Source organism: Ascaphus truei, chromosome 20 (assembly GCF_040206685.1).
Source record: "Ascaphus truei isolate aAscTru1 chromosome 20, aAscTru1.hap1, whole genome shotgun sequence".
NCBI classification, from domain to species: Eukaryota; Metazoa; Chordata; class Amphibia; order Anura; family Ascaphidae; genus Ascaphus; species Ascaphus truei.
The window spans coordinates 23,457,608-23,475,107 of NC_134502.1; the positions used below are offsets into that span (position 1 = coordinate 23,457,608).

Below are 17,500 nucleotides of genomic sequence, written 5' to 3' on the forward strand. Positions count from 1 at the left end.
CCATTCCTGCCCCACACGCTGCCCATTCCTGCCCCACACGCTGCCCATTCCTGCCCCACACGCTGCCCATTCCTGCCCCACACGCTGCCCATTCCTGCCCCACACGCTGCCCAGTCCTGCCCCACACGCTGCCCAGTCCTGCCCCACACGCTGCCCATTCCTGCCCCACACGCTGCCCAGTCCTGCCCCACACGCTGCCCATTCCTGCCCCACACGCTGCCCATTCCTGCCCCACACGCTGCCCATTCCTGCCCCGTGGCAGCCGCGCTCAGCGCTCCTTCATCTCACCCCTTCTTCCTCGTGTCAAGCTGCGGGCTGCGGGCAGGTCTGCTGCTAAGGGTCTCTCCATATCTCTCTCTCTTTCCCCCTCTCTCTCTCTCTGTCTATCTCTCACTCTCCCCCTCTCTCTCTCTCTCTCTCTCTCTCACTCTACCTCTTCTCTCTTTCTCTCTCCCTCTCTCTCTCTTTTGCCAACTCTGTCACTCTCCTCTTTCTCTCACTCTCCCTCCTCTTTCTCTCATTCTCCCTCCTCTCTCTTTCTCTCATTCTCCCTCCTCTCTCCCTCACTCATTCTCCTCTTTCTTTCACTCTCCCTACTCTCTCCCCTCTCTCTCTCGCTCTCTCTCTCCTCTCTCTTTTTCCCTCTATCTCCTCTTCCTCGTTACCTCTCTCCTTTCTCTCTCCTCTCTTCCCCTCTCTCTCTCTTTCCCTCTCTCTTCCCCTCTCTCTTCTCTTCCCTCTCTCTCCTCTCTCTCTCTCTCTCTCTCTCCTCTCTCTCTTCTCCTCTTTCTCTCCCCTCTCCCTCTCTCTCTCCTCTTCTCTTCTCTTTCCCTCTCTCTCCTCTCTCTCCTCTCTTCTCTTTCCCTGTCTCTCCTCTCTTTCCCTCTCTCTTCTCTTTCCCTCTCTCTCTCCTCTCTTCTTTTTCCCTCTATCTCCTCTTCCTCGTTACCTCTCTCCTTTCTCTCTCCTCTCTTTCCCTCTCTCTTCTCTTTCCCTCTCTCTTCCCCTCTCTCTCTCTTTCCCTCTCTCTCTCCTCTCTTCTCTTTCCCTCTTTCTCCTCTTACTCTTTCCCTCTCTCCCCTCTCTCTCTCCTCTCTCCCTCTCTCTCTCCTATCTTCTCTTTCCCTCTCTCTCTCTCCTCTCTTCTCTCTCTCTCTCCTCTCTCTCTCTCTCTCCTCTCTCTCTCTCTCTCTCTCTCTCCTCTCTCTCTCTTCTCCTCTTTCTCTCCCCTCTCCCTCTCCTCTTCTCTTCTCTTTCCCTCTCTCCTCTCCTCTCTTCTCTTTCCCTGTCTCTCCTCTCTCTCTCCTCTCTTTCCCTCTCTCTTCTCTTCTCTCTCTCTCTCTCTCTCTCTCTCTCTCTCTCTCCTCTCCTCTCTCTCTCTCTCTCTCTCTCTCCTCTTCTCTTTCCCTCTCTTCTCTTTCCCTGTCTCTCCTCTCTTCTCTCTCTCTCCTCTCTCTCTCTCTCTCCTCTTTCTCTCCCCTCTCCCTCTCTCTCCTCTTCTCTCTCTTTCCCTCTCTCTCCTCTCTTCTCTTTCCCTGTCTCTCCTCTCTCTCTCCTCTCTTTCCCTCTCTCTTCTCTTTCCCTCTCTCTCCTCTCTCTCTCTCCTATCTTCTCTTTCCCTCTCTCTCTCCTCTCTTCTCTCTCTCCTCTCTCTCTCCTCTCTTCTCTTTTCCTCTCTCTCTTCTCCTTTCTCTCCCCTCTCCCTCTCCCTCTCTCTCTCTCTCTCTCTCTCTCTCTCTTTCTCTCCTCTCCTCTTTCCCTCTCTCTCCTCTCTTCTCTTTCCCTGTCTCTCCTCTCTCTCTCTTTCTCTCCTCTCCTCTCCTCTTTCCCTCTCTCTCCTCTCTCTCCTCTCTTCTCTTTCCCTGTCTCTCCTCTCTCTCTTCTCCTCTTTCTCTCCCCTCTCTCTCCTCTTTCCCTCTCTCTCCTCTCTTCTCTTTCCCTGTCTCTCCCCTCTCTCTCCTCTTTTTCTCTCTCCCTCCTTTTCTCGTTCCTCTGCTTTTTGAAGTGCGGATGCGGCGTGTTCGGGGCGGGGGGCGGGGGGCGGGGGGGGGGGGGATCAGTAAAGGACCCCATCCAGCCAACTTCTGCGTCCTTCTATAACGCCGCCGCCACCGCGCACGAGCCTCCAGATGTGCCGGCAAAGTCCTTCTTCCGACACCTGTCTCCACGTGCAAGCGCGTTTCCGGTCCTCCGGGAGCGTCTCCCTGGGTGTCGCGTGCCATTCCGCGGATCTCGGGAGCGCTCCTGAGATTTCTTAGCCGCTTATCCGCCACGGAGATCTCGCGGAGCGTTTCGAGTCGTGTTCTCATTACGTTGATGTCAGCCTACTAATTCCCCTCTCTCCCCTCCTCATCTCTCTCTCTCTCCCTAATCACTCTCTCTCCCCTCCTCCTCATCTCTCTCTCCCTAATCCCTCTCTCTCCCCTCCTCATCTCCCTCTCTCTCCCCTCCTCATCTCTCTCTCTCTCCCTAATCCCTCTCTCTCCCCTCCTCATCTCTCTCTCTCCCTAATCCCCCTCTCTCCCCTCCTCATCTCCCTCTCTCTCCCCTCCTCATCTCTCTCTCCCTAATCCCTCTCTCTCCCCTCCTCATCTCTCTCTCTCCCTAATCCCTCTCTCTCTCCCCCTAATCCCTTTCTCACCCCCCTCATCCCTCTCTCTCCCTAATCCCTCTCTCTCCCCTCCTCATCTCTCTCTCTCTCTCCCTAATCCCTCTCTCTCCCCTCCTCATCTCTCTCTCTCCCTAATCCCTCTCTCTCCCCTCCTCATCTCCCTCTCTCTCCCCTCCTCATCCCTCTCTCTCCCTAATCCCTCTCTCTCCCCTCCTCATCTCTCTCTATCTCCCCCCTCATCCCTCTCTCTCCCTAATCCCCCTCTCCCTAATCCCCCTCTCTCTCTCCCTAATCCCTCTCTCCCTAATCCCTCTCTCTCTCCCTAATCCCTTTCCCACCCCCCTCATCCCTCTCTCTCTCCCCCCTCATCCCTCTCCCTAATCCCTCTCTCTCTCCCTAATCCCTCTCTCTCCCTAATCCCTCTCTCTCCCCCTAATCCCTTTCTCACCCCCTCATCCCTCTCTCGCTCCCTAATCCCTTTCTCTCTCCCCCTCATCCCTCTCTCCTTCCCTCATCCCCTCTTGCTCTCCCCCTCCTCTTATCTCCTCTCACTTTCCCCTCATCTCCCTCTCTCTTCTGCCTCTCCCTAATTCTTCTCTCTTCCCCTCATCCCTCTTTCTCTCCCTCATCCCCCCCTCTCCTCTCACTATCCCCCTCATCCCTCTCTCCCTCCCTCTCCCCCTGCATCCCTCTCTCTCCCCCCCTCATCCCTCCCTCCCCCCCCCTCATCTATCTCTCTCACCCTCATCCCCTCTCTCTGCCCCTCATCCCTCTCTCTCCCCTCATCCCTCTCCTCTCATCCCTCTCTCTCCCCGCTTATCCCTCTCTCTCCCCCTCATATCCCCCTCTCTCCCTCATCCCCCTCTCTCTCCCCCTCCTCTCACTCTCCCCATCATCCCTCTCTCTCACCCCATCACCCCCCTCTCTCCCCCTCCTCTCACTCTCCCCCCCCACCTCTTCTCTACCCCCCGCCTCTATCTCTCTCGCAATTTTCCACAGCTCTCTATTCCCTGGGATGTCTCTGCGACACAAACACGCAACTTTCTGCGCTCCCACTTCCAGCCGGATTCAGCCTCCACCGGGTGCTGGGAATTCCGGGAGCTGCCAACTGCTGGAATAACCCCACCCTGCACGTGAGAGCGCAGTACCACTGCTTTTGAACGCTCTCCCTGCCCCCCCGCCCCCCCACCCCAACAGCGGTTCCAGCCAACGCACCCCTCCCTTAATTCTTCAAGCTGCATCTTCCCGATCTAAAAAAAAAATAAACCGTTTTGGGGCCAAAAACATTGTTTTAAAAAAAATAAACATTTGGGAAGCAAAAGACGCCGTCGACGTCGTTTTGGGGCAAAAACACTGTTATTTTTTTGGTTATTGTCTTTTTTTTCTACTGAACTTCTTACATCTGGAAAGAAAAAAACTTTGATCCCCCCCTCACCCCCCCCCCCCCGCCCCTCTACACCCCGTGCTACCGATCAGCATCTTTTCGGGGGGGCCAAAATACGCTTTGTAGGTGGATCGGGAGCGGGAGGCGGAGATTAAAGTCGCCGTCGTTTTGGGGCAACAAATACAAATAGCGTCTTTTTAAAAAAAAAAAAACTACAGTATTGAAAGCTGAGGATTTGTGCCATTTCCGGGGACACGCTCCGTCCCTTTATCTCTTTGCGCTGACGGTTTTTTATTTGCGACCCTATCATGGGGGAGCCTGGCCCGGAGCAGGCCCCGCCGGCTGCGGCGGTGGCGGGGGGGAAGAGAGGAAGCCTGCAGACTATCCCCGAACTTCTCGCCATGGCGCGGGAGGACGACACCTTTCTGCCCGCCGCCCCCGACCCCCCGACGGCGGCTCGCCCCAGGGTCCAAGACCGGCCGCCCCTCTCGCCCCTGTTCCACTCCAGCTCGTCCCCGAGTCACCTGAAGAAGTCGCGGGGGAACCGGAACACGCGGGAGTTCCGGAAGCTGAAAAGTCTCCAGTTCTGGTAGGAACCGGGAAATGCCCGGGCTGTCATACCGAGTGTATATATATATATACTTACATCTCCCTTCCTCCCTCTCCTTCTCTCTCTCCTCTTTCTCTCCTTATCCCGCTCTCTCCCTCTCTCCTCTTTCTCTCCTTATCCCACTCTCTCCCTCTCCCCTTCTCTCTCTCCTCTTTCGCGCTCTCCCTCTCCCCTTCTCTCTCTCCTCTTTCGCGCTCTCCCTCTCCCCTTCTCTCTCCCCTCTTTCGCGCTCTCCCTCTCCCCTTCTCTCTCTCCTCTTTCGCGCTCTCCCTCTCCCCTTCTCTCTCCCCTCTTTCGCGCTCTCCCTCTCCCCTTCTCTCTCTCCTCTTTCGCTCTCTCCCTCTCCCCTCTCTCCCTCTCTCCCTCTCCCCTCTCTCCCTCTCTCCTCTTTCTCTCCTTATCCCACTCTCTCCCTCTCCCCTTCTCTCTCTTCTCTTTCGCGCTCTCCCTCTCCCCTTCTCTCTCTCCTCTTTCGCGCTCTCCCTCTCCCCTTCTCTCCCTCCTCTTTCGCGCTCTCCCTCTCCCCTTCTCTCTCCCCTCTTTCGCGCTCTCCCTCTCCCCTTCTCTCTCTCCTCTTTCGCGCTCTCCCTCTCCTCTTTCGCTCTCTCCCTCTCTCCCTCTCTCCCTCTCCCCTCTCTCCCTCTCTCCCTCTCCCCTCTCTCCCTCTCCCCCTCTCCCCTTCTCTCACTCACTCTCTCACTCTCTCTCTCTATCTCTCTCTCTCTCTCTCTCACAGTCACATGATATCTCAGACATATCCACAATCCCTGCCTTTCCCCATTATCTCTTTCCACGCCATGCTCCCCCTGCAGCCATGGACTCTGGGTAACGACATGCAAATGAGCACTCGCAGTGCATCACCTTTTAGCTTCTTGCCCATTATAACTTGGACCCCCCTATCGGGCTCCTTCCTGCCGTATTACGCAGGTTTTCCAGCACAGCCTGGGCCAATGGGCAAGAAGCAAAAGAGTGACTCACTGTGAGGGCTCATTGGCATGTCATTACCCAGAATCCCGGGCTGCAGTGGAAGCTTTGTTTGTTTAAGAGATAAGCAAAGGATTCTGGGTAATGTCATGCGTGTATATGTATACATATTTATCAAACCTTAAGGTTCGCGGCCCTGGGATTAACAGGGGGTCAACCCTTCCCAACGAGACCGCCCCCCACCCCCCTCCACGGCAGATACGGAGGGTGGCTTTTTCGGCCAGTCTAGCTACATCCTGTCCGTCCGCGCTCATGTTTTACATCGATAGGAAAGCTCGTGGGCCCAGATCCGGAAAAGTTCTGTGAAGTCCGGGCTCGTGGCGTCACCTCGGACAGGAGCGGGCGTTGTGTTCCCCGAGGTTAACGTGTCTCATCAAGGCTAATTATATGTAAAAACAACGCTTCAACTACATCTCATTAGCACAGCGGGTAACGGCGCGTTATTGTGGCAGAGGGTGGGGTTATCTTCCAATAACGTGACGATAACTGTGTCTGAGTTACTGCCATCCAGACCCCGAAATAGGAGAGGGAAATAACCCTATGTTAGTTATATCACACCTAACTGTGGGGTTACTCCCATCCAGACCCCGAAATAGGAGAGGGAAATAACGCTATGTTAGTTATATCATACCTAACTGTGGGGTTACTCCCATCCAGACCCCGAAATAGGAGAGGGAAATAACACTATGTTAGTTATATCACACCTAACTGTGGGGTTACTCCCATCCAGACCCCGAAATAGGAGAGGGAAATAACGCTATGTTAGTTATATCATACCTAACTGTGGGGTTACTCCCATCCAGACCCCGAAATAGGAGAGGGAAATAACACTATGTTAGTTATATCATACCTAACTGTGGGGTTACTCCCACCCAGACCCCGAAATAGGAGAGGGAAATAACTCTATGTTAGTTATATCACACCTAACTGTGGGGTTACTCCCACCCAGACCCCGAAATAGGAGAGGGAAATAACCCTATGTTAGTTATATCATACCTAACTGTGGGGTTACTCCCACCCAGACCCCGAAATAGGAGAGGGAAATAACCCTATGTTAGTTATATCATACCTAACTGTGGGGTTACTCCCATCCAGCCCCCGAAATAGGAGAGGGAAATAACCCTATGTTAGTTATATCATACCTAACTGTGGGGTTACTCCCATCCAGACCCCGAAATAGGAGAGGGAAATAACGCTATGTTAGTTATATCATACCTAACTGTGGGGTTACTCCCATCCAGACCCCGAAATAGGAGAGGGAAATAACGCTATGTTAGTTATATCACACCTAACTGTGGGGTTACTCCCATCCTGACCCCGAAATAGGAGAGGGAAATAACGCTATGTTAGTTATATCACACCTAACTGTGGGGTTACTCCCATCCAGACCCCGAAATAGGAGAGGGAAATAACGCTATGTTAGTTATATCATACCTAACTGTGGGGTTACTCCCATCCAGACCCCGAAATACGAGGGGGAAATAACGCTATGTTAGTTATATCATACCTAACTGTGGGGTTACTCCCATCCAGCCCCCGAAATAGGAGAGGGAAATAACACTATGTTAGTTATATCACACCTAACTGTGGGGTTACTCCCATCCAGACCCCGAAATACGAGGGGGAAATAACGCTATGTTAGTTATATCATACCTAACTGTGGGGTTACTCCCATCCAGCCCCCGAAATAGGAGAGGGAAATAACACTATGTTAGTTATATCACACCTAACTGTGGGGTTACTCCCATCCAGACCCCGAAATACGAGGGGGAAATAACGCTATGTTAGTTATATCATACCTAACTGTGGGGTTACTCCCATCCAGCCCCCGAAATAGGAGAGGGAAATAACACTATGTTAGTTATATCACACCTAACTGTGGGGTTACTCCCATCCAGACCCCGAAATAGGAGAGGGAAATAACGCTATGTTAGTTATATCATACCTAACTGTGGGGTTACTCCCATCCAGACCCCGAAATAGGAGAGGGAAATAACACTATGTTAGTTATATCATACCTAACTGTGGGGTTACTCCCACCCAGACCCCGAAATAGGAGAGGGAAATAACTCTATGTTAGTTATATCACACCTAACTGTGGGGTTACTCCCACCCAGACCCCGAAATAGGAGAGGGAAATAACCCTATGTTAGTTATATCATACCTAACTGTGGGGTTACTCCCACCCAGACCCCGAAATAGGAGAGGGAAATAACCCTATGTTAGTTATATCATACCTAACTGTGGGGTTACTCCCATCCAGCCCCCGAAATAGGAGAGGGAAATAACCCTATGTTAGTTATATCATACCTAACTGTGGGGTTACTCCCATCCAGACCCCGAAATAGGAGAGGGAAATAACGCTATGTTAGTTATATCATACCTAACTGTGGGGTTACTCCCATCCAGACCCCGAAATAGGAGAGGGAAATAACCCTATGTTAGTTATATCATACCTAACTGTGGGGTTACTCCCATCCAGACCCCGAAATAGGAGAGGGAAATAACGCTATGTTAGTTATATCACACCTAACTGTGGGGTTCCTCCCACCCAGACCCCGAAATAGGAGAGGGAAATAACGCTATGTTAGTTATATCACACCTAACTGTGGGGTTACTCCCACCCAGACCCCGAAATAGGAGAGGGAAATAACGCTATGTTAGTTATATCATACCTAACTGTGGGGTTACTCCCATCCAGACCCCGAAATAGGAAAGGGAAATAACGCTATGTTAGTTATATCATACCTAACTGTGGGGTTACTCCCATCCAGACCCCGACATAGGAGAGGGAAATAACGCTATGTTAGTTATATCACACCTAACTGTGGGGTTACTCCCATCCAGACCTCGAAATAGGAGAGGGAAATAACGCTATGTTAGTTATATCATACCTAACTGTGGGGTTACTCCCACCCAGAACCGAAATAGGAGAGGGAAATAACGCTATGTTAGTTATATCATACCTAACTGTGGGGTTACTCCCATCCAGACCCCGAAATAGGAGAGGGAAATAACGCTATGTTAGTTATATCTTACCTAACTGTGGGGTTACTCCCACCCAGACCCCGAAATAGGAGAGGGAAATAACGCTATGTTAGTTATATCATACCTAACTGTGGGGTTACTCCCATCCAGACCCCGAAATACGAGGGGGAAATAACGCTATGTTAGTTATATCATACCTAACTGTGGGGTTACTCCCACCCAGACCCCGATATGGGAGAGGGAAATGACGCTATGTTAGTGATATCATACCTAACTGTGGGGTTACTCCCACCCAGACCCCGAAATAGGAGAGGGAAATAACGCTATGTTGGTTATATCATACCTAACTGTGGGGTTACTCCCATCCAGACCCCGAAATAAGAGAGGGAAATAACGCTATGTTAGTTATATCATACCTAACTGTTGGGTTACTCCCATCCAGACCCCGAAATAGGAGAGGGAAATGACGCTATGTTAGTGATATCATACCTAACTGTGGGGTTACTCCCATCCAGACCCCGAAATAGGAGAGGGAAATTACGCTATGTTAGTTATATCATACCTAACTGTGGGGTTACTCCCACCCAGACCCCGAAATAGGAGAGGGAAATGACGCTATGTTAGTGATATCATACCTAACTGTGGGGTTACTCCCACCCAGACCCCGAAATAGGAGAGGGAAATAACGCTATGTTGGTTATATCATACCTAACTGTGGGGTTACCCCCATCCAGACCCCAAAATAGGAGAGGGAAATAACGCTATGTTGGTTATATCATACCTAACTGTGGGGTTACTTCCATCCAGACCCCGAAATAGGAGAGGGAAATAACGCTATGTTAGTTACATCATACCCAACTGTGGGGTTATTCCCATCCAGACTCTGTAAAAACCCTAGTTTAGGATCTATATGCGAGGAACACAAAGTTTATTTCTGACCTAACTAACATAATGCTCCCTATAACTTCTATTACCCCATATAACCCCTCCCTATAACTCCTCCTATTGCCCAATATTACACCACCCTATAACTCCTATTACCCCATATAAGCCTCCCCATAACTCCTCCTATTACCCCATATAACCCTCCCTATAATGCCTCCTATAGCCCCATATAACTGCTCCCTATAACTCCTCCTATTGCCCCATATAACCCCTCCCTATAACTCCTGTTACCCCATATAACCCCTCCCTATAACTCCTGTTACCCCATATAACCCCTCCCTATAACTCCCATTACCCCATATAACCCCTCCCTATATCTCCTGTTACCCCATATCACCCCTCTCTATAACTCCTGTTACCCCATATAACCCCTCCCTATAACTCCTGTTACCCCATATAACCCCTCCCTATAACTCCTCCTATTGCCCCATATTACACCACCCTATAACTCCTATTACCCCATATAAGCCTCCCCATAACTCCTCCTATTGCCCCATATAACCCCTCCCTATAACTCCTATTACCCCATATAAGCCTCCCCATAACTCCTCCTATTACCCCATATAACCCTCCCTATAATGCCTCCTATAGCCCCATATAACTGCTCCCTATAACTCATATTGCCCCATATAACCCCTCCCTATAACTCCTGTACCCCATGTAGCCCATCCCTATAACTCCTGTTACCCCATATAACCCCTCCCTATAACTCCTGTTACCCCATATAACCCCTCTCTATAACTCCTGTTACCCCATATAACCCCTCCCTATAACTCCTGTTACCCCATATAACCCCTCCCTATAACTCCCGTTACCCCATATAACCCCTCCCTATATCTCCTGTTACCCCATATCACCCCTCTCTATAACTCCTGTTACCCCATATAACCCCTCCCTATAACTCCTGTTACCCCATATAACCCCTCCCTATAACTCCTGTTACCCCATATAACCCCTCCCTATAACTCCTGTTACCCCATATAACCCCTCCCTATAACTCCTGTTACCCCATATAACCCCTCCCTATAACTCCTCCTACTGCCCCATATATAAAAGCTGTTCCGTTCCCATGTGTTATATAACGGGGGCACAGCGGTGACGTGTGTGAGAGAGGGGACGGTTTTGGGGTGTGTGTAAGTGGGACTGACGGCTTATTCCAATGACTGCTCTGATAATGGGTAACAGATGGGTGTTTGTATAAAGCATTGCGGGGCTGGAAGGAATTATAATGGCTGTTGTGCTTTTGGCGCTGTACACAGGGCGTGTGCAAGTGGTGTGCGTGCCGGGCTCAGGGGTCAAAGAGGGTCAAGTAGGTTGTGTGACCCCAAGAGCTAACAGCCTGTTTAAATAGGAAAACAAACCAATGATTCCTCCTCTCCCTGTATTGTATCTGTGTCCCTCTGTATATTAGAGTGTAAGCTCTGCAGGGCAGGATTCCCTTCTCCCAATGGTTCCTCCTCTCCCTGTATTGTGCCTGTGTCCCTCTGTATATTAGAGTGTAAGCTCTGCGGGGCAGGATTCCCTTCCCCCAATGGTTCCTCCTCTCCCTGTATTGTATCTGTATCCCTCAGTATATTAGAATGTAAGCTCTGCGGGGCAGGATTCCCTTCTCCCAATGGTCCCTCCTCTCCCTGTATTGTATCTGTGTCCCTCTGTATATTAGAGTGTAAGCTCTGCAGGACAGGGCTCCTTTCTCCCAATGGTTCCTCCTCTCCCTGTATTGTATCTGTGTCCCTCTGTATATTAGAGTGTAAGCTCTGCAGGGCAGGATTCCCTCCTCCCAATGGTTCCCCTCTCCCTGTATTGTGCCTGTGTCCCTCTGTATATTAGAGTGTAAGCTCTGCGGGACAGGATTCCCTTCTCCCAACGGTTCCTCCTCTCCCTGTATTGTACCTGTGTCCCTCTGTATATTAGAGTGTAAGCTCTGCAGGGCAGGATTCCCCTCTCCCTGTATTGTGCCTGTATACTGCAATGTCTCTATGTATACAATATAACGTGTTACTGGTTTGGTTCTCCGAATGGACACATAGAAGCACAGTTGCTGTCTGCGTGCTTTCTAGTTACAAGATAAGAGGCCGTCTCATGGTGTCCCTGTGAGCTGCGAAGCTACACTTAGGAAATACAAAAGTCGAAATATATTCAGATGGGCTAAATAATGAGTCATCATTATCTGAATGGGTTTATCTCATCTACTAGGGAAGTGTGCGTGTTCAGTGTGCTTGTATGAGCATGTGAGCACACACACATACTGTATGTGTGTGTGTGTATGTATGTGTGTTTATATATATATATTTATATATAAACACACATACATACACACACACACATACAGTATGTGTGTGTGCTCACATGCTCATACAAGCACAGACATATGTATGTTTGTGGGTGTACGATATAGATATAAGTATAGATATAGATGTGTGTGTATGTATATATAAATTATGCATGTGTTTGTAGAGAGAGAATATACATGTATGTATGATATATATATATATATGTATATGTAGCCTATATATTTCCGTTTTTATGTATGTTTGTTGATATATTCATCTATAATTAATAGACGGGGAGACCAAAACGTCAGGGATTGTTTCGTGCACGACGAAAGTTATTGATAACAATCTCTCGGAAGAACTGCGCACAGCAAGCCCTGGGCACATATAGAAAAAGCGAATCTGTAATTATTTGTCACATATACAATAAGTTAGAGCCCCGACGTTTTGGGCGCCAGAAGGACCTTCTTCAGTGAAACATCAAAATAGACCCCCTGCTCCCGAGATACAGGCCCCTTTATGGGGTGCCGGTATCCCTCTGCTTTGTTAACATCCCGCGGTCACGTGATCGGGACATTTAAATGCAGAGGGATACCGGCACCTCATAACGGGGCCTGAATCTGGGGAAGCAGGGGGTCCCCGGACCTGAAACCAACGCGGTTCAGCTCCGGAGACCCCCTGCACATCTACACCATGAATACATTTTTATTAAAAAGATTTTTATTTATTTTTTGCCGATATTTGCGCAGAGAGAGCGGCGGATCTCTCTCTGCTGCAGGCAGATCTCGGCAGGGGACAGCGTATCGGCAGGTTATCGGCAGGCTGACTGTCTCGCCATGTTTGGAAATGTTGCTCTCGCACGTATTCGCCAGGGATTCGGGCCCTTCCCGCACACTGCGAGGGCGACGCGACAAAAACACGCAGAGTTCAAACCCCTGCCGAGAGTGCTTTTTTTCGGCGCTTACTGCATGGAGCCCATCGTTACCAGATGTAGGTCCAGTAACGAAGAGACAGCACACAGATTGTAATATTCCGAAAAACGTGTATTGGGGGATACGGGGCACCAACGTTTCGGTCCACGCAGAGGGACCTTCCTCAGGCGTGACGCATATTTATACCCTCACCCAAGTATAAGTAGCTGATACCCCAAGCTATGTCCGCGGCGGTAACCCAACAATGGCGGCTCTTGGAAGAAATGGTCCGTCTTGTTGTCATTGGACAGTATGTGCCAGTTCTTTTGTACACTCCTCTTAATAAAGCTTGAAGCCGTCCTATATGTACTGACAATATTACAGCGGTTTGACTCTGCGTTTCCCACAGAAGTTGTTAGAAGTGTATTTCTGTCTACCTGTCTTAATTTAGTAAGCGCATCCTCGAAAGCCTAAAGGCCGTATCCTCTTTCATAAAAGCGTTTAGCCATTCGGAGGAGAGCGCTTTCTACTTCTTGTGTATCCTATTGACTCGCAGACAATTGTCAGCCAAGATGGCGGCTTAGTCACCTGACATACGGGAACTACACGTGATCGGACTCTGGAGGTTGCGTTGGCGTTCTCTCATACCGCCATTTAACTGCCGCTGGACGTTTTTCGCGGGTTTTTGTGATTTTTTTTTTAATTGCCCCTTTTAGGTGACGGGATATGGGGTGAGGGTATAAATATGTGTCGCGGTCATTTTGGCCGCTGCACAACCCTGAGGAAGGTCCCTCTGCGTGGACCGAAATGTGGGTTGCAGTGCCCTGATGTCACATGACCCCGCAGCGTCATTTGACGCATCATTAGACACGGGGGGTGGTGCGACCGAGGAGGGAGCAGGTAGGGGGGGCGCAGGGGTGGGGAGTTACCCCATACCCCACACACTTCCCTTATTCCCTTATCGCTCATCCCTATACTTTGGGTTGTACCCCGCGTAACGTCCCACTGTTTTTTTCCATCGTGCTGCATGTTTTGTTTATTCTCGCAGCAGCACGCATGCGCGGTTTCGCAGTGTATGCTGGAATACGTTTTCCATGGCTACCGGAGGACGCTTTTTACAGCACGCATGCGCAGATCTTTGTATACGCCGGAAATACCTTGTCCGTGGTACCCCGGTGACGCTTCATTGCGGACAGGTACACGGCAGGGTTTAGATACTGGCTTCGATCCAAGATGGCGGCTTAGTCACCTGACATAGGGAACTAAACGCGATCGGACTCTGGAGGTTGCATTGGCGTTCTCTCGTGCCACCATTTAACTGCCGCTGGCCGTTTTCGCGGGTTTTTCTGATTTTTAAATTGCTCCTTTTTGGTGACGAGACACACTTGGGTGAGGGTATAAACATGCGTCGCGCCTGAGGACGGTCCCTCTGCGTGGACCGAAACGTCGGTTGCCGTGCCCCGTATGCCCAATATACGTTTTCGAAATATTACAATCTGTGCGCTGTCTCTTCATTACTGGACCTACATCTGGTAACTATTTCATCCACGTACAGAAAACCCGCACTGCTGATATTAACCTGTGAGGTGCTGACTGGATGGAGACGTGATAATATCGATGAAAGAAAAAGAACCCAGTCTTATAGCACTCGTACACAACAATTGTATAATGATAAGTTTAAAATACTTTATTTATAACTATGAATAAAAAATAGGGTGTGCAGGGAGAGAAATGCCTTCAGGGCACGTAGGCCACATTACCATGAGTGTATCCCTCTAGAGCGCATTTACCCTTAGATACACTCTAATAGAGACAGTCTCTTTTCAGTGGGTATTCTTTGGCTCCTCTCCTATATTATAGGTCGCTATAATTAATAGCGTTTGATCCCTAGTACCAATCAGGGATCATACTACATCTACCCACCTATACAAGGGTGGGTTACAAAAGGATACAGTCACGCGCTGTTCTACATATTATTTAATCATATTTTAACACCCTATTTTTATTCATAGTTATAAATCAAGTATTTTAAACTTATCATTATACAATTGTTGTGTACGAGTGCTATAAGACTGGGTTCTTTTTCTTTCATCGATATTAACTATTTCATCCATATGGGACGAGCATCAGGACTTACTGAGTATATGTGAGTGCCAACTGTTACATTATTGACTAATATATTATATATATATATACAGCTCAACCCCGTTATAGCGCGATCCGTTACAACGCGGATCCGCTTATAGCGCGATGTGAGCGTGGCTCCCAATTTTCGTATTTATGAATACTTTACAGCACGGTTATTGGTGTCTTAAATACTTTATTGTACAGTGCATACAAATTGTACATTATTTCTAACGCGATCCGCTTATATATATATAGTATAATGTGTGTGTGTGTGCGTGTCACACGCTGCTTCCTGTGCGAGATCTCCAGATACCCCGCTGCATCGCACACGAGGATCCTGATGACAGATAACAAAGTGAGAATATAATTCTCTTCTCAGTGGAAACATTTTCTACATATAGTCCTATTACCACAAACTCCACCAACCAACTGTAGTGTAACTAGTAGGTAACCCAACTCCTGCAGGAGGGGGGCGCAGGGAGGGGGGAGAGGTGCAGGATGTTCATAATCCCCACATAGCTTTGTATTAACGGCAGGGACGAGATATGTCAAGTCTGTGTCCCCTCTCCTCCTTCTCTCTCTCACTGTCCCCTGTCTGTCTCCCTCTCCTCCTTCTCTCTGTCACTGTCCCCCTGTCTGTGTCCCCTCTCCTTCTCTCTGTCACTGACTCCTGTCTGTGTCCCCTCTCCTCCTTCTCTCTGTCACTGTCCCCTGTCTGTGTCCCCTCTCCTCCTTCTCTCTGTCACTGTCCCCTGTCTGTGTCCCCTCTCCTCATTCTCTCTGTCCCCTGTCTGTGTCCCCTCTCCTCCTTCTCTCTGTCACTGTCCCCTGTCTGTGTCCCCTCTCCTCCTTCTCTCTCTCACTGTCCCCTCTCTGTGTCCCCTCTCCTCCTTCTCTCTGTCACTGTCACCTGTCTGTGTCCCCTCTGTCACTGTCTCCTGTCTGTGTACCCTCTCCTCCTTCTCTCTCTCACTGTCCCCTGTCTGTGTCTTCTCTCCTCCTTCTCTCTATCACTGTCCCCTGTATGTGTCCCCTCTCCCTTCTCTCTGTCATTGTCCCCTGTCTGTGTCCCCTCTCCTCCTTCTCTCTGTCACTGTCCCCTGTCTGTGTCCCTTCTCCTCCTTCTCTCTGTCACTGTCCCCTGTCGGTGTCCCCTCTCCCTTCTCTCTGTCGCTGTCCCCTGTCTGTGTCTTCTCTCCTCCTTCTCTCTGTCACTGTCCCCTGTATGTGTCCCCTCTCCCTTCTCTCTGTCCCTTGTCTGTGTCTGAGATGGGGTTATAGTACCAGCTACTGTCCGGCTGTGTTTACAGGTGAGTGGCACAAGAGGGCACTGTGGCCTACCATTGAATGCATGTACTGTGTGTGTGCGCATGTGTGTTTCCTGGACACTGTATAGCTGGCGAGTTTGTCTCACTTTTCCACTCACCATAACTTACTTTGTGCCTGGTTATACCCACTCCCAGCTTCATGTTACCAGGCCAGTAGAACCAACCTCACACTGATGAGATTGAAAAGGTGGAGCTGCTGTCTGTGAGTAGGTTACTGGCTCTGCACTTCTGTACCCCAGGCTGTGCTGCAACGCTGTATTATGCGGCAGGCCTTCGCTAATATGGATCCATGTTACAAGGAACAATAAGGGGACACTGTAAGTTCTCATGAGCCGCTACACACGAGAACTCTCTTCCCATGACTGCTTAAGGCCATGTCTATACATACTGCACTATATGAATGCACACACATAGGTGTCCCTTACACATACACATGTACAATGTAATTCTTATTTATGTCAAAAAGAGTGTTGCTCAGCGTGGCAAATGTATACAACAAAAGACAGGGGTGCCCAATGCTACACCCAATTTGACAAAACATATATGGTAATCATGCAGTGGTTGACAAATCACCAAAAAATCTACTCGCCACACAAAAAAATCTACTCGCCACCTAGTACCAAACGTGTGCTGCTTGGGCCAATATTTACTCGCCTGGGGGTTAAATCCACTCGCCCGGGGCGAGCAAATGTATAGGTTTGTCGAACACTGAGTATAAAGTTAAATACTTCAGTAATAATATTTTCTTGGTTATTTAGTTAATCCCTTTGGCGAAAGCGTCGTAAGCCTGCAGACCAACGTCAAGGCATAACCATATGTGCAGGTCCTAGCACTACACTGTGAACCCTTCCTGTTACCTCTCTATGAGGGGAAGCAACCACAGTGAGTCCTGTCCATACAGCAAAACATTAATTTAGATAGATAGACAGACGCACACAGATAGACACACACACAGACAGACAGACACACACAGACAGACAGATTCACAGACAGACAGATACACAGATACACAGACAGACAGGTATGCAGACAGACACACACACACACACACAGACAGATAGACACACAGACCGACAGATACACCGACAGACACAGACAGATATGCAGACAGACACACAGACACACAGACACACAGACAGACAGACAGACAGATATGCAGACAGACACACACACACACACACACACACACACACAGACAGATATGCAGAGAGGCACACACACACACACAGACAGACACTGAGAGATGTATAACCCAGGGATATTGATTCTTCGTGCCCCTCAGCCCTGAGTTGGATCCTGACTGACGGGTGAATTAATCACAGATATCTTGGTTCCCTCA

General features: G+C 49.6%; 1 protein-coding gene across 3 annotated transcripts in view; it reads left to right on the plus strand.

The window, feature by feature from the left end:
* Window positions 1-17,500, plus strand: part of PDE4A (phosphodiesterase 4A) — a 375,781-nt gene that overhangs the window by 252,071 nt on the left and 106,210 nt on the right. The window contains exon 1 of one of the 3 annotated variants that reach the window (XM_075577432.1): window positions 3,605-4,584. The exons of the other annotated variants lie outside the window; for them this stretch is intronic. Coding sequence (XP_075433547.1) covers window positions 4,304-4,584 — 281 coding nt within the window. The 5' untranslated portion in view covers window positions 3,605-4,303. Of the gene's footprint in view, window positions 1-3,604; window positions 4,585-17,500 lie in introns of those variants that run through there. 3 annotated transcript variants of the gene reach the window in all.